At 44.1% G+C, this 21,124-nt stretch overlaps 1 protein-coding gene across 1 annotated transcript in view; it reads right to left on the bottom strand.

The window, feature by feature from the left end:
* Nucleotides 1–4,041: 4,041 nt before the first annotated feature.
* Lamc1 (laminin subunit gamma 1) overlaps nucleotides 4,042–21,124 on the bottom strand; it is a gene marked incomplete at its 5' end in the record, with an annotated part of 127,302 nt that continues 110,219 nt past the window's right edge. Inside the window, 11 exons of the mRNA XM_012512767.2 lie at nucleotides 4,042–6,986; nucleotides 9,213–9,312; nucleotides 12,003–12,161; nucleotides 13,327–13,526; nucleotides 14,841–14,955; nucleotides 15,139–15,288; nucleotides 16,873–17,017; nucleotides 18,180–18,317; nucleotides 19,511–19,590; nucleotides 20,180–20,385; nucleotides 20,771–20,879. Coding sequence (XP_012368221.2) covers nucleotides 6,730–6,986; nucleotides 9,213–9,312; nucleotides 12,003–12,161; nucleotides 13,327–13,526; nucleotides 14,841–14,955; nucleotides 15,139–15,288; nucleotides 16,873–17,017; nucleotides 18,180–18,317; nucleotides 19,511–19,590; nucleotides 20,180–20,385; nucleotides 20,771–20,879 — 1,659 coding nt within the window. The remainder of the gene's footprint in view (nucleotides 6,987–9,212; nucleotides 9,313–12,002; nucleotides 12,162–13,326; nucleotides 13,527–14,840; nucleotides 14,956–15,138; nucleotides 15,289–16,872; nucleotides 17,018–18,179; nucleotides 18,318–19,510; nucleotides 19,591–20,179; nucleotides 20,386–20,770; nucleotides 20,880–21,124) is intronic.

The following is a 21,124-nucleotide window of genomic DNA, read 5'->3' as shown; positions in this document are numbered from 1 at the left end:
CAAGGGAAAGGGGACAGTTGGGGCTTTGGGGGCATCTAGGGGCAGGAGCTAGGGCGGGTCGGTTCCAGCAACAATTCTGCCACTAATAATTCTGCCCTTGCAGTCTGCGAAGGAGGGCTTTGTGGCAATTTAGGAAAAATTACAAGTGTATAATTTTTTAAAAGAAAAATGGACCAAATCATGAGCAAGAAAGGGTAATTGGTAAACCAGGCAAAGGCTGCTAGAGAACTCCCCCTTTGGTTAGAGACTCAGCTCAAAGGAGGGACAAATGAAAGGAAGCCGTCCTGAGTGCAGTGTTAAAAACACGAAGCTGTCTTCACAGTGCCAGTCCTCCCAAGCCCCGCAGGACCTTCATGAAGGCAGCTCACCTGAGACCTTCATGGCAAGGCTCATCTCTCCAGCCAAGGGCCGGCCCTCTGTGTCAGTGCAGCGCAGCCGAGACAACACAGAGGGCTGTCTGAAGGGGGGCGGGGGCACAGCAAGCCACGACACAAACTCTGACCACGCTCAACAGGTAATCATGGAAACCATAGCTTTGCATACTGCGCCTCTGCCTTGGATGCTGCTGGCTCAGCGGCCCAGAAACATGTAATCCACCATGGGACAGCACATCTCCCAGACAGCTCTGCTCAGGGCTGAGCTGGTGCTTACGTGGCACTAAATCCCACTTCGAGGCCACAGGGGGCGAGGAGGAGAATGTGGCTGGCTCAACTGTGGAAAATTGGGACTGTATATATTGGAGGTCAGGCATTGAATATCTAGAGGTCACATTAGAAATGTTCAACTACAACAAAATTAACATGAACAATTTACGTTGCTTTGGGTCACTCAGTGATGTAGGATTTCTGTCTGAGGGCAGACATCATAGATTAAGCAGTGGTGTGACACTGAAGAACTGTTATTAGCCACAGGGGAAAAGCATTAGGGCAGGATAAGGGGGTGCTCCTAAAAGGTATGACACTTAAATTCACTGACTTACTTGTGGGAACAATGATGTAACAGAATTCCCCCATCCTCTGTAGGGTTTTTCCACAGTACTGGTCGGGGCCTGAACCCAGGGCATTCAACACTGAGGGATATCCCTCAACTCTTTTTAACTTTTTTAATTTTCAGACAAGGTCTCATTAACTTGCTAAATTGCCCAGGCTGGGCTAAAATTTAAAAACCTCCTGCCTCAGCCTCCCAGAGTATTAGAACTATAGGCATGTGCCACCATACCCTGCAAGGGCGGCATTCATGTTTTCTTTTGAGACAGGGTCTCTATGTAGTTCAGGCTGGCCTTGAACTCACAACCACAGCCTTGGCCTGGAAGAGAGATCCTACTAAGGAGGATGACAGGTGTGTGCTACCACGCCCAGCAAGTTACATTCTTAAGGGCCTGCTGCTCAACTTTTTATTCAAGCGAACATAAACTATACAGAAAGCCAGCCATATGTAATATCCCTATGGTCTATTTTAATTACAAGGCTTATAAATAACTGAGGAGTTGAAATTTACTGGGCTTATTCCAAAGAGCTATAGAAAGGGGTAAATGGATTGGGCTACAGAAGGGGCTGAAAGTACAACTTGTAGATACCAATGTCTAGTGTTGGAGTTCAGTGTGAAGCCAGGAGCTAGAAAAGGCTGGGAAACCAGGTCGTACTAGCTGGTTTTAGCACATGTGGTATGTGCTGTGCTTTTTGCTGCAAGACAATGGTTTTGCTTATTGTTCTGCAAACAAGAGGCCAACAGGGCCTAGGCGGCAGTGTTTCAGGAGCAGAATGTTGTGGGAAGTTGTACAAGTGCATGAAGAGGTGTGCATAAGCCTCCCTCAGGTCACAGAGAAAAAAAGATATGGGAGAAAGGCTAAGTACTTTCAAGCCATCCAGACATCTGGCCATCTACTGCTGGCCTCCCAGCTTTCAGGATACGTTCTGGAATAACACAGACCCTAGCTTTGAGGGTAGGAAAGGCCAATGAGTGTACATGGGAAGACTTGCACAAGGCCGGGCCAGAAGCCAGGGCAAGGCCAGGAAGGTGGGGCATGCCCAAGGGACTGGCCAACTCCAACACAGATGACACTTGAGGCTGTGCTGCTGTTCTGGGGAAAGAAAGAACATTCTAGACAGAAAAGTTAAAAGCAAAGACAAGGAAGTGTCACTGACAGGTCTGCTTCGTTTTTGGTATGGGATGTCAAACCCAGGACCTCATACATGCTAGGCAAGTGTATTAACATTAAGCCAACAGTCCCAAGGCCACATGACAGTCTGAATTGCAGACCTGACTTTTGGGCTTTTTATTGGGATTGTGCTAAATATTTCTCCTTTCCTAAGCATGAACTTGACTTTTATTATTTACCCACTAACACAGGCAGGTCTACCCCCATTAGGAGACTCTAAAAACATCAGGCTCTATAGCTGATTACAGCACTCCAGAACTACATCATCTGGAGATGCCAACATCTGTGAGATCAATTACTTACCAGAAAGGTTATTTTTTCACTCTGTCTTTTAATACTTCATTTAAAAATGCTCTGAGTGAACAGGCACAGCTATCTGTTACTAGCAATGGTCTCATTTCTGCTTTCCTAAGTCACGGGCCTAAAGGGATTGATCGTTCCTTGGGATAGATCCTTCTGCTTCTGCCTTCTGCCTCATGGTCCTCCTGAGTGCGAGGGATCTTCTCTGGTCTTCTTCCATTTCAAGGTTGATGGACGCAGAGCTGGTGAATGGATTTATCACGTGGTTAGAATGTTTATTCCAAGAATAAACATTTAGAAAGTATCCAATCAGATTATGCTGGCAGCAACTTTTGAGAACATTGACTTGAATGACAGATGGAATAGGAACAACTTTGAAACTCCTACTCACCACCCTGACACAATAAACTATGCAGGATTTATTTACATTTGTGTTTCAACTGGATCCTACAAATAGGGTGAGTGGGTGGGGACTATGCAGGTATAGATTCAGAACAGACTAAGAAAGCTAGGAGTCAGTGCCCTCTAACTTTTCCCAAAGAAGTCCAATTAGAAGAGTTCAGATTCTTCTTTACAGGTACCATTGTAACAGACTAAACCTTAAGATTTATTTATTTATTGGGTACAGGGTCTTGCTACACAACTTGGACTCCATAGTGATCCTCCTGTTTCAGCCTCCCCAGCACTGGGATTACAGGTGGGCACCACCATGCCCGGTTTCAGTGGCTGGCTCAGGGTGCCCAGGGGGTGGGGCCAGCAGCATGTGGTACTGGGGATCAAACCCAGGTCCTTCTCCTTGCCAGGCAGGTGCTTAGACCACCAAGCTATCTCCCCAGTCCCAGACTCGGTCTTTAACAGACTGAGAAGGTGACATGAAACCCAAGGGGATGTAGGGCAGTAAGTATAGCACCCAACATAGGAGGAAGGCCTTTGTAGGTCACAGCTTACTGCTTCTCTTGGCTCTAAAACATGTCTGGGACGCTTCAGGCTGGGGAGGAGGGGAGCGCTGGCTGACCAGACCTGCCTTTGTAGCCCTTTGCCTGCCTTCCCCTTTGATTCTATCCTCAGGTTGATGAGTATTTCTCATCTGAAGAAACTGCCTTAGTGGAAGACGCGACACTGAAGTGAAGATGGCTTCTGCTTGCTTCTGCTAGCTTCACAAGCCCAAGCCACTTAAAAACAGCCCTCAGTTACTAATCAGATACAGTACTGAGACCACATCAGAGGGCCAGTAAACTCCAGCTGGAGGAGGCCTGGCCTGCTTTTCAGGCCTACGTTCATTAGGATACAGCCCTATTTACATGTTTGTGTCTGGGCCAACACTGTTTTGTGCTACATGGGCAAACCTGAGTAGCTATAACCAAGAGCATATCTTCAAAGCCTAAAGTAGTTGCTGGGTCACTCTTCACAAACTTCCAACTTCTGGGTTTTATCAAAGTACCCCAATTTGAGGACGGTTAAAAAAAAAAAAAAAGAAATTCTCAGGAAAAAAGTCACCCATAAACACTAAACATCTATTCCTTCATTATACTTTCAGAACAATACCTTATGTCCCCAGTCCCACATTCAGGCCAAAACAAATATAAAGGGTTACAAATATTCAGATTTTATTATAAATAAAATACTGGATTTTTTTTTTAAACATAAAAAATGCCAAATGTTGCATTTTATTAAACACCCTGGAGAGCAAGACCGCAGAGGTTAAGGCAAATAGCTAATAACTAACGTGAAGGCACACACAAAAGGGCCACAGTTAGAATCGGAAGGAAAAATTCCAGGGAAAAAGAACAGTATCTATCCTGGTGATACCCAGCATTCTGCGGCAGCCATTCTGTCAATTTTATTACACAAAATACAGATAAATGGAACTGTACAATATAACAATGGCTATATTGCAGGTCTGTAGTTAAGGCATCATTTGGTAAAGAATTTTCATTTTAAAAATAAAATTCTGTTTAAAAATATACCATATAGATGGAATAGAAAAGGGGGAAAAAAAAAACCAAATAAAAAAGCCCCGCCAGGGACCAAGGCTTGCTTGAACATCCCTTGGTAGTCTATTTTTAGTCATTTTCCTCCACTGGGACCAAATGTGCATTAGGATATAGCCACTTAACAAGAGGACCTAGCCTGGAAACATGCATGTAAGAACTTGGCAAGACAGAGCTGCAGCTCCAGCGAGGGCACAAGAGGCATGAAAGGAGGAGCCAGCACCGCAGGGCGGGCCGGCTCAACCTCGCGTGGTAAGCTGCGGTGCGCCCCAAGGAGCCCCAGAACTGTGCACAGCACCTCTCTGTCCAGCAGCAGCGCTATTCCTGATACCCTAAAAGCGCTACGCCAGGCCACGATCCCTCAGGACACTGGCTCAAAGAACTCCCAGAAAGGGCATTCCCAGCTCGTTCCTGGCCAGAGCCATTGTGGTGTCAAAGAGTCCCTTGAGAAACTCCCTTGATCATGCTGTGCCCTGTCAAGCTGGTGTTCCCACTACGGCGCGGGCATTATAAGCAACATGGGGCTGCAGCTTAGGATTATCAGGACTGCAGTGGAATGTCCTGAGTTGGGGTGAGGAGGAAAGCAGGCTGACACTCATGTTAAGACAGGGGACATGCTGTGAGCACAGGCAGAGAGCACAGCACCGCACAGTTGATGCGATCCAGAGTTCTAGATGGAAGGGAAGGAGGTACAGAGGCATGCTATGCCAGTGAAGAGGAACCAAGCGAAGACGTGAACGGACAGTGCCAACTAGAAGTAGGAGCAAGTATATTTACATAAATTCCTTACTCTATAATCATGATAAACAAAACAAAAAACCATTCACACAAAAATATAAATTTGAAATAATTAATAGCACCAGTGTGTCAGATAATAGTTTCTTTCCCCCGCTACGCAAAGTACAAAGTTGCATAGTGTTAAAGGCTATATATGAATGTCAAGGCAGGTTGGTAGGCGGAAAGCGGGTGTGTGGCAGGGATCTGTCACACTGTGGTCTTCCAAGAACACCACAGAGCTGAGGACTAAAGGTTGAGAAGCCCACTAGGAAACTCCACATAAGGTTCTTCTCTGAGTGGAGGAAGGGTCAGCGTGGGTGATTCACAAAGTGCAGGGACTAGATGGTGTCGGCAGCTGTGTGAAATACTGAGCGCAAGCGTCTGCCACCAGGACTTGGCAAACAACGTGTGAGGAATTTCAGAAGATGGAAACATCAGAAGAAAGCTGGAGCTAAGGTCAAACATTTCTTTCTCTCCCATAGAAGGGGAAAAAGCTCATAGGAGATCCTAACACTACAACTTGCATCTGTTTGATCCCATCGTTAGAAAAGCCTGGGACAACATTTGTTTTTGTTTGTCCAGATCTTAGGGAACAACTGTTCTCTCACAGATATTTTAACACTAGTTCCAAGACTAATATACTTAAAAAAAAACAAGAACAGCTAAGAATTATTTTGATGTTGGAAAAAACTTCAGTGGTTATCATATCCCTGTTGTTTCTCCTGTGTAACCTCCATTTGTCAGAATAGTAAAAGATGTCTACTGGTCTAGTGGTGAATGTAAGCTGCCCATCCAGATTTAAATTGTCAGCTGCCCAAGATCTGAAAAAAGTTCATCTTCCTAGTCAATTAACACAGGAGACACCCTTCCGGCGACTCCCGCCAGGGTCTCCTGGAGATGCTCACATATGCTGCATGCTTACCCATGGATGGCTCAGTGTGCCAAACTTGAAAAGCTAGCACGACTGACGGCTGGCTATGACGTTCTAATGACCAATACCTTTGGCACAGGGTGCTTACTTCCTTTTGCTTAAAAGGAAGGGGGGCAGAAGATGCAGACACATTTTCTTTATCCATGGGCTGGGTATACTGGCCACTGCAATGCTATGATTAGTAGCCAAACTTTTCCTTCATAGAAACAGGGTACTGAGACTGAGGAAGTTCTGCTGGTGTCGAGGCGAGAGGGGCGGGCGGCCTGCACAGCCCTGGAACGCACAGGCTCCTGGAGCCACGTCCTCACGCGAGTCAGGTGGGAAGGTGTGGGTAAGGTAGCAACATGAGTGGAAGAGAGACTTTATTATAGATAAAACCCTTTGTTCCCGGTTCAGGATGTGTAACTTGCTTCTCTTTAAACTCTGTGACTTTTCCTAGTTCAAAAGGACAGTGATAGTGATGGAGAGCAGCAGAGAAGTGGGGGTCTGAAAAATGTCATCTTTGTGTCAAGGCACTCGTGGCCTTCCAAGTGCCCCCCTGTCAGGGGATGCTGCCTCCGGCTCTCCCAAGGCTAGGGCTTCTCGATGGACGGCGTGTTGAAACAGCCGGACGGTAAGGTCTTCTTGATGTCCTCCAGGTTGCGTATGTCCTTTAGGATCTCCGCGATATCTCGGTTGTAGTCCAGAATGGCAGCTTCCTGCTTCTTGGCTTCATTTTCCAGGTCCGACACTTTCCTATCCAGATCACTGACCTTCATTTCATCTTTGGCTTTGCTCAGGGTTCCCTCAATCTCGTTGATCTTGTTCAGGTCCACTGTGTCCAGCTGCCCTGTAGAGCCAGAAGGGAAAGACACCTTTAAAGAGAACAGAATCGCACAAGCACAGCCGCTAGCTTGTCTGTAAACTAAGCCAGCAGCTGCCAAGACATGCAAGTGGCCCCACCCTGCAGGTGGCTGCTGGGTACCACAGCATAACCAAGCAAACAAAGGCCCACAGGGGCAAATGTCCGAGCACAGTATTCAATACTGGGCCAGATGTTTTTCTGTTCTCTAAGAACATGGTTTTGGAGAATGTCTTTTTAAAGGCACAGCTCCAGTGCCCCAGACCTTAAGCTGCCCTTGTGGTTTTGAAGGCCATCTGGTGATACTTCATTCCTTTCAGGTTTGTATGTGTGGCCTGTATGTCACTATGGTGCCATCTAAACAACAAAAATCTCTCAAGATGGAATCCTGAGCCCTCAACTCAGATAAGATTACAGGAAAGGTGGGTGAGTTTAAGGGATTACTTCCTGACTTGAGCAGTTGGGCACCATGGGGAACCTTCTAAGGGAAAATGCCCAAGGTTGAAGTGCTGAAGTAACTTCAGCAAAGTTTTAAACAAGTCCCCCAGGAGACAACCCACTCAGGCCCCCCTCCTGTCCCTCTCTTGGACAGAAGCTTTCTTTCCCTCAATAAATATATTTAAAACCAAACCAAACCAAAAAAAACAAAAAACAAAAAACAAGTCCCCCCCAAAAGAAGTTCTTTCCACAATTTCTTCACGATAAAAAGCAGACACAACCAACAGCACTTCATGCATATTCTTCTTGATTAAATTCTCCTAAGACTACTTGACTTCAGTGATTTTCAGATGTTAAATAATTTGCTAAACTTTGCATAACCTATAGGCAACGAAACCGTCTTATCTAAGTCTGAATTCTGCTCTTCTCACTTTCATTTTAGACCCATCTGCTCATAAATAATTTATTATTCCTGACATTTGAGACAGATAAATATCTCCCACCTAAGAAAAAACTCCACCAAAGAAAACATAACAACCTTTAGCAGCTGTGTCTAACCTGCAGCCTGCCTGCCTTTTCTTCTCTCTTTTTTGTGTGAAAAAAATCACCATGGATCACATATAAAATCTATCAAATGGTTAATGTATGCAAATAACAAAACTTCATTTAAATGTTGTAATATTCTTAAAAAAGAGGTCCAGAAAATTAAAATATAATGTCTTGCTACAAAGGGTCACACCTAGAATATTACTACCTTATTATGGAATCTGACCCAAAGTATGTCTGTCCTGAAATAAACCTTGCCCCATATCGTAGACATTCTGGATTAGGAGAATGTTTTAGTATGCTTACATTTCCTTGAAAAATGAAGGTCTTTTTCTCTTTGGACATGAAAACTTTCACCTAATCAAACTGTCTCTTAGTAAGCAAATGAAGAGAATTCTTGGCAATGAAACCATGGCCATGTGAAAGTATTTTTATTCTACACTACAATCCTTTTAAGTCTTTGGATGAGACTAAAAGAAAAACATGCTCTCAGGATGAGCTAAAATAAATTATTGTGGAACACGAACTTGGAACCCCACACATGAACCCCACTAGTCAGCAACGTATATTCAATGCGGGTCAGGTGGAAGGAAGGTGTGGGTAAGGTAGCGACATGAGTGGAAGAGAGACTTTATTATGAATAAAACCCTTTGTTCCTGGTTCAGGATATGTAACTTACTTCTCTTTAAACTCTGTGATAGTGATGGAGAGCAGCAGAGAAGTGGGGTCCTGAAAAGTGAGACCTGAGACCACGTGTTCCATTTCGGCCATGGTCATGAGAGGCGCCACATAAGCTCCTGTACAATGCTACAACTTACATGGTTCAGTTCACACTCGGAAGTTGCTAACCATATGAAAACTAGATTAAGTCAAGTCTTTCTTGAAGGTTCTACCATGCAAGACACATACTCATTTTATGAGGCACTGATTTATTTGTTCATTTGGATATGGGCAGGTCTGAGATAGAGTCTATTATACAGTTCAGACTGACTGCAACTCACTACATAGCCCAGGTTGAACTTGAGCTCATGGCAGTCCTCCTGCCTCAGTCTCCCTAGTGCTGGGATTATAGGCATAGTCCAGAATGCCTATATTACGAAGCATTTTTAAATGAGCAAGAAGTAAAAGAAATGAAAGGAATTTAATCAATCACTTTGAAGGGATTTACATACTACTCTTCCTTTCAATCAACTACACCAGATCCCAAGAACTGACTCTATGGTCACTTACCCAGCTGTTCTAAAAGGTCATTAATCATGCTAAGGAGGCTGTTGACGGAGTTCTTGGCCTTTCTGGCATTGATCTCTGCTTCCTGAGCAGCCTGAGAGGCCTGTGAGGGAAAAGAGATAAATAATGTGAACAGTTCTGGCTACAGTCATTTTCTCTGACTATTTTCCCCACAGTGAGCCCACAAATCTAATTTCCAGATGCTGTCTCCTTTTCTAACTTATAAAGTTATAAGCTCTTACTGAAGATTTTTGGTTTTTGGGAATGTATTTTCAGGATGAGGATGCTGCCCTTTCTCCTTTATGGAACTGTCCTAAACAATCAGTATAATAATAATAATGTCAACATTATTATGTTTGTCTTTAAAAAAATAAAGGGCCGGGTAGATGGCTCAGTAGAATAAGCACTTGCCTGGCAAGCACAAGGGCATGAGTTCAATTCCCAGTTCCACAAAAGAAAAAAAAAAAAAAGTCAGTATCTGGGCTGGGAATATAGTTCAGTGGCATAAGTGCCTGCCTGGCAAGCACAAAATCCTGAGTTCAATACCTGGTACCACAAAAAATCAATCAATCAATCAATCAATCAATCAATCAGTATCTCTCCTTTTCCTACTTTCTTAAAAGAATACTTGGAGGTGGTTTCATAATAAAATCCACCAAGCAGAAACAACTCATTTTATATGAACTTTAGAATGTAAAACATCCTTCAAAGCATTCTTAGGGATTTACTAGAAATGCCTTATTCTTAGAAAATCTTCATAAACAAATGAACCTTTTCTGTAAATTATCCCTCAACGTGCAAGCATGTAGCAAAAACTCCTCAGCATCTCCTTTATTGGCATGATATAATTTACAATTTCAAAATTAACCAAAGGTAAATACATTTGGGAAAATTCCACAAAACCTGAATAAACACTGTGAATGAGTCACTGGGAAACAGCAGTGGAAGAGGAAATGTCTAAACATCAGAAACCAGATGCTCTTACAAGGAGATCCAGTCCGAGATAAATGAGCAGCCTTGAGCTCCCTACCCCACCACCATTCCCCCTCTTCTTGAGGTCAAGACAACACAAACATTCGGGGATCAAAACAATGTGAAAATGTTAAAAAGAAAGGGAGGCAAACAGCCTTCACAAGTAAATGGTGAGTCTCCTGCACTCAGCAGCTGTGTGTCTGAAGCCAGCGCAGGCTTCCGGGAGTGTGCTGGGACAGTGGCCCGGATGCGGTCAACCTGGGGCTGGCCGGCTCTGGGACAACCAGAAGGGTTTCCTTTCAAAGCTGACACGAATGACAATGCAACAGTGTAGGTGAGGGTGGTGGCATGTGCTTCAGAAGTTATTTACCAAGTTAAAAAAAGATCATCTTTCTATTGCTTGAACTAAATCCTATCCATTTTTCAAGTTCATAAAAAACATAGAGTTTGTTTTCTTTTCTTTCCTTCCTTCCTTCCCTCCCTCTCTCTCTATTTATGTATTTGGTACAGGGTCTCACTATGTAGCTAGGACTCGTGATTCTCCTGTTTTCAGTCTCCCCAGCTCTGGGATTACAGCTGTGTGCCACCACACCCAGACTCAGCTGCCGGCTCAACATGCCCCAGGGACAGGGCTGGCATGGCATGCAGGACCAGCGATTGAACCCTGGTCCCTGCGTTTGCCAAAGCAGGTGTTTAGTCTGCTAAGCTATCTTGCCGGCCCTAATTTTCTTTTAAGAAACTCTAAATGCAATGTTTTCATAAACATATTAAAAAATGAAGTCCACAGACTCTTAGCACATATAACAAACACCTATTTTTCCTTTATGGGACTTTGCACTTGAGCTGCACAGAAAATTTGGGCAATCCAGACAAACAAAAGGATGCTAGAATGAGGGGCTTGCCTGGGAGTGCTTCCCATCTCACTTCCCCAGGCTGTATCTTTCCTTTCTATCTCAAGATCAAAATGACCCTCTGTGAGGGTCTCTTTTTAATAGCAGAAAAGAAATATACCGAAAGTGTGTGATTCTGTGACAGTTACACTATGCTGGAAAAGAAAAGAGTTCTATTATGGCTCCATTAAAGTCTTTCAAAAGCCAAAGATAGCAAAGAACAACAACAACAAAAATGGACCCTAGCTCTCGCTTGGGCCCTGCATTCACAATTCAGGGACGTGCTGGGCCTGGTGGTGCATGCCGCCTTGTAATCCTGAGGCTGCGGCAGGGGGAGCACCACAAGGTCAAGACCAACCTGGGCTAGAGTTCAAAGTCAGCCTAAACTACGTGAGACACTCTAAAACCGCCCCCCAAAATCAAAAAGAAAAAGAAAAAAAAGCTTCACTACAAATAATGTTATATATACATTTTCACAAAAAGTGAGAGTTAAACTGGATGTAAGGCTGGTGCAATTGGTAACGTAGTAGAGAAATCATCTTTAAAAATGTCTTATAGATAAGAAACTGGCCTTTGCCACTAGGGAACAAGTAGACGGAAGAGCCAGAAAGTAAATTAACTTCTCATTACATTTCTTTTATTACCTTTTATTTTATATGATTATTTACCCACTTTTTTAAAAAAACACTTTTTAAATGTCTGAAGACCTCAACTGTGTAAAACAATATTTTGGTTTCCCCTGAGAGTAGCTTTGAGACAGGACAGCTGTGTGAGAGCCACCTGCCAGAAAAGCTACATTCTTTTTTTTCTATGTAAGCTACAACCCAAATCTTGGCCTAGAAGTCCTCATGTGAAAGACCTCTCGACAGGCGGGGCCTGCCTTCTCCAGCAGCCCTCCTCCCTCGCCCCAGCGAGTGCGCCCGGCCCTCACCATGCCCGCCATCATCATGTCCTGGTCTGCGTCGCCCTGCTTTCTCCTCAGCTCGCCCTCTGCTTCCTGCAGCTGCCGCACCATACTGTTCACCTCATTATCCAGATCGGTCACCTCCGCAAAGGTCTGCTCCGCCTCGGCCTTGGTGCTGGTAGCGTTCTAAGCACGAAATAAGCAAGAGGCAGATGTAAAGCAGGTTTCCCTTTACTACAGCACACGTCTTCTCCTTTTATAATTTCTGAAAGAGCTCACGAAGACAATCCAGAAAGAGCAGCACAGTAATTCATATTTATGTGAGCTCCAAGTAACAATAATTAAAGAAAATGATACCTAATGATACTACTTAATATCTAATAATATTACCTAAATCACTGCATTTTCTATTTTATAAAGCGTATTCACTTTTATTTTCTTCTTTAATTTTCAAAATTACCTGCTTTACTATTGCCATTTTCAGTTGTGGTCACACAGGTAGCACACGATAAACGTTCTTTCACTTTACAATCTAAAAGTTAAAGCGAGCCTAGCTCTTCTGAGTAGTTCATAATGTACAAAGGGCCAGGGAGATAGCTCAGTAGAATAAGTGCCTGCCTGGAAAGTACAAGGTCCTGAGTTCAATCCCTGGTACTGCAATCATCATAATCATCATCATAATCATCATCAAGGCCACAACTCCAAAATATGAGTTCATAAAATATTGTACCATTAACTCAAAAGCAAACTGTTATAGAGAAACGGAGACATTTCTGTGATTCTTAAGCTAATCTGAGAATTAGCGCTAATCTCTCTTTTAAATAAAATAAGATTGCTCTTTGAATATGAAAAGCCCAGGGTAAAAAATGACTCTCGAAGATGAAAGTACAGGGTTGGGGATGTGGCTCAGCAGCATGGCACCTGCCTGGCAAGCATGAGGTCCTGAGTTCAATTCCCAGTACCAAAAAAAAAAAAAAAAAAAAAGAAGGAAGGGTGAATGTAAAGAGCCGTGGTATAGAAAGCGACACAGGATCTTGGGTAGGGTAAAGAGGTTTACAAGTTGTGTACAGCACTTGTTCAGGCCTACACTATCTAGGAAACACCGTATTTGTTGTCAAAAAGGACTCCATGGCCTTTGATTCCCCACCTACCCCTACCCTCTATAATACCCCAGACCCCACACTGAGACACTGAATTTTTAAGAACCCTTCTACTGATCTCTCCTTCTCTGTCAATATAGTTACCCACTCCATCTAGTACTATTTAAAAAGGAAAAGACAAGGATAAGTCAGGACAGTTTTACAAGAGCTTGACGGGGTCGCACAGCGCAGAGGAGGGGGAGCCCGCGCACCTGCTGGACGGCGCTCGCGATCCGGCCCGCCTCGTGGGCCTTGCTCTGGGCCTCCGTGGCGTCGGCTGCAGCGCTGCCCAGCGCCAGCCGCGCCTCCTGCGTCTTCTCCTCGGCTTCAGCAATGGTCTGGATGATGGCGGGGATCCTCTTCAGCGCTTCCTCCGCAGCGGTCTTATTATCATTCACGCGCCTATCGAAATCTACAAGAAGTTCAAGGAGCACACTCGGACTGAGTTCCTAACGGGCGAACCGGGGACCCTTTCGGGGAGCTGCAACTGGCCTGTTTCATGAGCAATAAAAGTCGGGGGGCAAGATGAAAAACAGCCCGGCTTGAAATCTTAGCAGAGCAAAGGGACACGCACACCTCTGCACTGAGGCCTTCCGGGAGGGGCTGCGCGAGCAGGCCGGTTTCAGGAAAGAGAAAGCTCACTTGGAAGCGGAGGCAGAGCAGTGAGTACGCCGCTGCGACCAGCCCCAGCTAGCGAGGGCTCCCCTGACTTCAGGATTATGGTGTGCCGGGCGCTGAGTTGAAGCCCTAAGGTCCCCACAACGCAGGCACTGTATAATTTTTATAAATGAGAAAAACTGATGACTGAAGAGGTTTCTTTGTGGAGCAGGGATTTATTTAAACTCAGTCTCACTGACACCAGAGCCCATAGTTTCCATTACTACCCTATAAATCCTCCTTATTTGATTATTTTATAAGAGGTGAATCCAGAGCTCCTCAGTGACCAAGCACATTTCTTTTCTATGTAAGATGAAGAAAGAGAAAAACAAAGAATTAAATGACTTTGCCAAAGAAAGGCTAATTATCTCCATTTACCAATTTAAGTCAGGTGAGTAGGCAGATTTTGGTTATGTGAATTATTACAACAAGAAATACACCTTGTATGGCTTTTATCTTAAGGTATGTGGGGATAAAATGACATAAAAACTAGGATTTTTTAAAAAAAAAGTATCAAGTACAGGGTCTACAGGATGTCACTACACACACTGGACTCATAGTGATCCTCCTGTTTTCAGCCTCCCAAGCACTGGGATTACAGGTGTGCGCCACCATACCCAGTCTCCATTGCTGTCTCAGCGCATCTCAGCATGCCCCAGGGGCAGGTCTGGCATGGCAGGCTGTGGATTGAACCCCAGTCCCTGCACCTATCTAAGCAGGTGCTTTCGTCTGCTGAGCTATCTGGCTAGCCCAAGCACTAAGATTTTCTTCTGACTACTTTAGCATAAAGAAAGGAAGGTGGGGCTGGGGATGTAGTTTAGCGTTAGAGCACTTGCCCAGCATGTGCAAAGCCGGGGTCAGATGCTCAGCATAACAACAAAGTGTGGAGTTAATAAAGTGTGGAAAAAATCATGGTACCTGTTCAGTCTAACAGGTGTATGGGGTACACTATTAACTTTCACTTTTTGCATGTTTGGGGAGTATCATGCTAACACTAAAAAGACAGAAAAAAGAAATAAAAAGGAGTAGAAGAAGCAAAGCATGTACTTGTTACTTGACACTCTTGTACCTTTCAGGTTGTTGAGAATGTCATTGGCTTCTTGTAAGGTATTTCGTCCCTTTTTAGCAGCTTCCTCAGCAAGAGCCTTGGCAGCATCCGCACGGGCCAGGAGCTGGTCAGCAGTCTGCAAAGGCACTCAGTCAGGAAATGACCCTCTGAGCCCCCCTGCCCTCTCCAGCAGAGAAACGCCTTGAGGCAGCTGCTCTGAGCCTGCTGGCTCTGCCATTCTGGTCCCACGAGAGACATCGCTCTATCAGGATGGTCTCGCTTGCCTCCAGAAATGAAGCAACCTGAAAATCAAACCAACCTGCTGTTCAACTTTGCCACTCTCTAGAAGTTTCTTCACTTCCAGTTCCTTCCCACTCATGTCTTCCCTGAGGTCCTCATAATCCTTTAACTTCTGATCAATCAGACGATCCAGATCTGCAGCTTCTTTCTTTATTTTGTTTGCTTCATTCTATGAAAAAGCAAGTTTAAGATTATTACATTCTATTTATTTATTTAAATGTATTTGGTACAGGGTCTCACTACACAGCTTGGACTCACAGTGAGCCTCCTGTTTTCAGCCTCCCCAGAGCTGGGATTACAGGCATGCAACACCATGCCCAGACACTGTAGTGGGGCTGGCGAAGCATGTGGTGCCAGGGATTGAACCCCAGTCCCTCTGCTTCCCTAAGCAAGCTCTTAGTCCACTGAGCTATCTCTCTGGCCCTAACCTTATATTTTAAATTAAAAGCTGATAAAAAGTAGCTTGGGAATGCTGTAACACTTAATGTTCAGCTGTTAAGAGTACAGCACAGACCAAGATTTTGTGCACCATTATTTTTAAATTAAGGTATACTTTGCACCGTGAAATTCTGTGTTTACTTTGTAGTCTGACAAATATATTTACCTATGTATCCAATACTCAATCAAGACACAGAATATTACTGTCATCCTGAGCTTCCCTGTATCCCTTTCCCATCACCTGTCTCCCCCTTCCCTCCTGCAGCTGCCACTGTTCTGATGGTTATCACTGTAGAGCAGTCTTGAGTATTTTCAATGTCAAATACATGGAATCAGACAATACGTATGTATCTGAAGAAATCTAAAGACTCATAGGATATCAACACTTCAAATATAGAAAGTAAAATTTAAGAAGATACAGATAGTAAGAAATAGACTGTAAAAAGACAAAGTAAAACAGTAAATTTCAAGCCTAATTTTTAATGTCAAAATACATTTATATAGAGCCCTGTGGAAGGAGCCATGATTACAGTACAGACATGAAAACACTACTAACTCCTGAATGTTTGACCTGCCTCAGAATATCTCAATACAGCTCTTTCATTTATTCATTAATTCATTATTAATTTTTAAATTTTTATTGGGGCCGGGAGAATGCTCAGTAGAGTAAGTGCTTCCCTGGCAAGCGCAAGGGCCTCAGTTCAATCCCTGGTTCCGGGGGGAGGGGGGGAATTATTTATTTGATATAAGGTCTCGCTACATAGTTCAGACTCATAGTGATCCTCCTGTCTCAGCTTCCCCAGTGCTGAGGTTACAGGCGTGCCCAATCATGCCCAGTTTCAGGGCCAGCATGATAAGCCTGGGGTTCTGGGGCCAGCATAGCAGGTGGGGACTGAACTTAAGTCCTGTGCTTGCCAGGAAGGCACTTAGACCACAGAGCTATCTCCCCAGCCCACAGCTCTTTCATTTACACCATCCTTATTCAAATGGAGTTCTTTTTGAAACAGTGTCTGGAAGTAAGGGGCTACAGGCATTGTGCTTTAAGTAATTCCGATATATTACAATTTGGGCACATATGATTCACCAAAGTATCCTTCACTATTTAATGTTAATAACTGATAATCTTTATAGTTATCAACATTAAATTATAGCAAGACTTTTTTAACTTAGTGAATTCTACTACCATACAGAAAAGAGAACTCAAGTGTGTTAGCTTTGGATGGGAGACACTGGCGATCCAACAGGCTCTTACAGAAACCAGAGGGTGGGGATGGGCACGAGGACATCAGTGACCGCCAGCACCGCTGGTGCGTACCTCCAGTGCCTCTGAGTCCACAGGGGCCAGCTGAGCCACGCTGGCATAGATCTCCACAGCCTTGTCACCAGCCCGCTTGGCCTCCTCATGGACGCGGGCAGCTTGCTGTTCTAGATCCTCTGAGATATTCTTTGCTTGTTCATACCTAAGGAATAAATTATAGGTTATACCACTATTATAATATTCTCAAAGCCTCAAAGAAAATATTACATTAAAACGCTTTCATTTAACACCAACATTTAGGCCAGGGAGATAGCTCAGTAGAATAAGCGCTTGCCTAGCAAGTACAAGGTCCTGAGTTCAATCCTTGGCACCGCAAAAAAACAAACAAAAAAGAAACAAATTTAATACTAACATTTAGCTGAAATTTATATTTCATTGCGTTACTTATATACAGTCTGATCCCAATAGATTGAGCACCTCTAATCTTCAAATTCAAAATGCCTCAAAATCTAAAACTTTTTGAGTACCAACATGATGCCTTAAGTGAAAAACTGCACACCTGACCTCATGGGATGGATCACAGTTAAAATTTAGGCACAACAAAAGCATGAAGTTTTAGGCTATGAGTATAAATCACTCATGAGTGTTGGTGAGCTTTGTGTTTGGACTTGAGCTCCTTCCATGAGGTGGCTCATTACATCTATACAAACATTCCACATTCTGAAGAGTCCAATACTTAAGGCTCTTATACCACACATTTCAGATAAGGAATTCTCATCTTATAATTTCTTATTTTAGACCTCTTTAAAGATTTGTAATTCAAATATGTTTTCTCTAATTTATTGGATTTTCTGTCTGCATTTTTCATTTATGCAGCTTTTTAAAAATGTATTTAGTATAGGGTCTACAGGGTGTACAGGGTCTCCCTACGTAGATCAGACTCATAGTGATCCTTCTATTTTCAGCCTCCCAAGCGCACACCACACGCCCAGTCTCAATTACGGTCTCAGTGTGCCCTAGGGGTGGAGCCAGCACGGCACACCTGGGATTGAACCCCAGCTGCTGTGCTGCTGTGCAGGCCTAAGCAGGCGCTTTAGTCTGCTGAGCTGTTTGGCCGGCCTTTATGTACCACTTTAAGCACCGTGACTAATCTGGTTACCACTGTCCAGTTCTGTAACTGGATCAAAAAAAGAAATCTCTGTGGCTCACAGTCCTCGCTCTAATTACTCTACTGTTTCAAAAGCATGATGAACCGGAGAACTCTGCACGAATGCATGCCGTGAATCCACACCAGCTAAGTCTTCATTGAGCTGGTGCTACGAACAAAACGAGAGAGCTGCAAACCCCCTTTAAATTACACTCACTTCCTGTTCAGCTCTTCAATCTCAAGTGCTGTCTGATTTTCTCCTGCCAGAGTCCTCAAAAGAAGATCATATGCCTCTGTTGATGTGTCGTTGGCGGTCTTTGCCACCCGTACAATGTCATCAGCTTCTTGTTTATGGCTGCACACAAAAGAAAAAATACATCATGAAGCAGACCACCTGACAGGGAAAGAAGTAAAGGTTAGGGCATTCTTATTTTATTATACAGAGTCTGCCAAAAAAATTACATACACTTCAGCAGTTCACCATACTAATAAATATCTGGCACTAACGGCCTCCACTGTGAGCACCTCTGGCAACTGCAGAGGCCAAAGGTAATGTGTATTAATCTCATGATGTCTCAATAAATTTAGTATTGAACTATTTACACAAGCTTTTCTTTTCCTGGAATACACGTCTGTTATGGCAGCAGGTCGGTGCTCTCCTGAAGGCCCACACAGCCAGGGGTGGGCTTTTTCAGGGGTGGCTGGATCTAGAGTGTGTGACTGATTCATGGTGCGAAGTGCGAGGGTACCAGCTAGGATTATGGGAGGGTGCTACCCCACCTTAGAGCACCCCATTGTAGCCTGGGTATGATGTAAGGGACAGCAAGAGGCTCACTGCCAGCTACTGTAGGCTGTCACTTGCCTGCTTTGCTACCTGTTGCCCGCCATGAACTGTTTTACCTCTCCGATGCCTGCCTGCCACGCCACCCTGCCTTGGAGCCAGCGGATTCTGGGCTAAAACCGCTAAAGACTGTGAGCTGAACAAACCTTTCTTTTTTCTTTTTTTCAGGGGGTGGTGGCAGACTATCTAGACATATACCAATGTGGGCAGAAATCTAAAAATACTGAAAAATCTTATCAATTGAACTTTGCAGTGTTGTTTTTTTTGGCGGGACCGGGGATTGAACTCAGGCCCTTGCGCTTGCCAGGCAAGCACTTATTCTACTGAGTCATCTCCTCAGCCCAACAACTGATTTGCAGTCATTTTGATGGGGCTACATTTATGAATATTACTCTCTAAACTGAGAATCTATATGTGCACATAAATTAGTGGTATAAAATTTATAGGAGTAAATGTTTATATTTATTTAACTTTTTACTTTAAAGTTTTGAAGTTAAAAAAATCTACAAAATGGTATGATTTCGAGATATGCAAATATACTTTAAACCCCTGCATTCTAATAAAACAAATATTCAAAGTAAAAGGAAGTAGAACACATTTCGGAAAGGAGAGCGCACTGTGCAGTGGGAACTGTGAGACGACACAGGGCCACACGCAGGGGAGGAAGGCCGCGTCCTGACAGCCTCATGGGGTCTGCAGGTTCCTACCGCTCAGCAAGCTTTCGGGCCTCCTCCGCCAAGAGAGTCATGTTGTTTGGGTCCCCGGTTGACTCTGGTTGTGTGATTGACTGAAAGAGAAATAAAGCATGGAGTCTCAAAGGACTGAACTGATTAAGTTTCACAAAGCAAGTATCAAAACTAAATTGTTACTAGTTGGGGGCAAAAAGAATGCTTATTTTCACAGATCTTTATTTAATATGAACACTTTTTACTTCAAATTATTGCTACTTTCAGTGAAGGATAAAGAAAAATGATTTTTCTCAGTACCAAAGTAGAAGCAAAGTGAGGAGAAAAAACCTAGATGCCCGTAGGTTTTTGTTTTTTGTGTTTTTGGGTTTTTTTGTCTTTTGGCAAAGGGCCTCCTATGTAGTTTACACTGTTCTTAAACTTAGTATGTAAACCAGGCTGGCCCCAACTTGAGCATCCTCCTGCCTCAGGCTCCTGAGAGCTAGGACTGCCGGTGCACACCACCACACCCAGCCAATTTCTCATCCTGTCTATGCTGTTACAGGACGAACAGGACCAATACGGCTTTCTTGCTCTGGAAGCAAGATGGGGGCAGCTAAAGAACCACCCATGGCCACTAACACACTTGTTACAAACGACCAAAGGGCTCCCCCAACCCGGCCTCCCCGATCGATCTTCTCGATCGCTCACCACATTGGCAACAGCGACTCTGGCTTTCTCAAGTTCTCTGGAAGCGATTTCAATCAGCTGCTCTGTGCTCTCTACACGGGCCCGCGCCTGCTCGGCCAAGCTCCCGGTCTCGCCGATGGTATTCCGGATATTCTGCAAGCGGCTAATCTGGCTGTGCAGGGTATTATTTACTCTCTGAAGTCGACTCATCAAATTTTGGTCTACATCTGAAATGGCATTGCCAGAGAACATCCATAAATCATCTGCGTGAAATCTGAGACACTGGTTATTTTTTACTTTTCAAAACAGCACCTTTCTGACTAGTTTTCTAAGCTCCCTCACACCTGCGCAGCAACTAGACGTCTCTTCGTCCCACCTGCCCATAAGCCCCTTTCTTTGTCCACTGTTTTTTTCTTCTGGGGATGGAACCAAGGGCCTTCACACTGAGCTACATCTCCAGCCCATTTTTAAACTTGGAGATGGGGTCTCACTGAACTGCTCAGCTGACCCGGCTGGGCTCAAGCTTGTGATCTTGCGGGCCTTGGCTTCCCAAAGTGCTAGGACCACACGTGTGCATCACGATGCCGGGCAAGTCCTCTGTGCATCCTCTACTGTACACCCCCAGAGCTACCAGGTGGCGGCCAAAGAGACGTGAGGAATGTCTGATAAAGGAAAGGCTGATATTCCAGTCCATACCAGATTTGATCATAAATGTATGAACCTGTTAAAAATGCTGCCAGTCCTGAAGCTAAATATACTTCATAACTAGGAAAAAAATCTATGTTTAACAGATGCTGACCTATGGTAAAATCAATTTATTTTGTACTTTAGACTTTTGGACTATCCCTCCCCCTTGCTCTGCATATCTATGTAGTTTCTTTCAAACTGATCTATGCTTTAAAATAGTTTTTCAAATGGTCCTTTATTAGTTATGTCCATTCAATTTAAACTTCATACTTGGGTCCT

Source organism: Octodon degus, unplaced genomic scaffold (genome assembly GCF_000260255.1).
Source record: "Octodon degus isolate 3935 unplaced genomic scaffold, OctDeg1.0 scaffold00273, whole genome shotgun sequence".
NCBI lineage: Eukaryota > Metazoa > Chordata > Mammalia > Rodentia > Octodontidae > Octodon > Octodon degus.
Note: the sequence above shows the minus strand (reverse complement) of the source record. Positions and strands in the feature narration are given on the sequence as shown.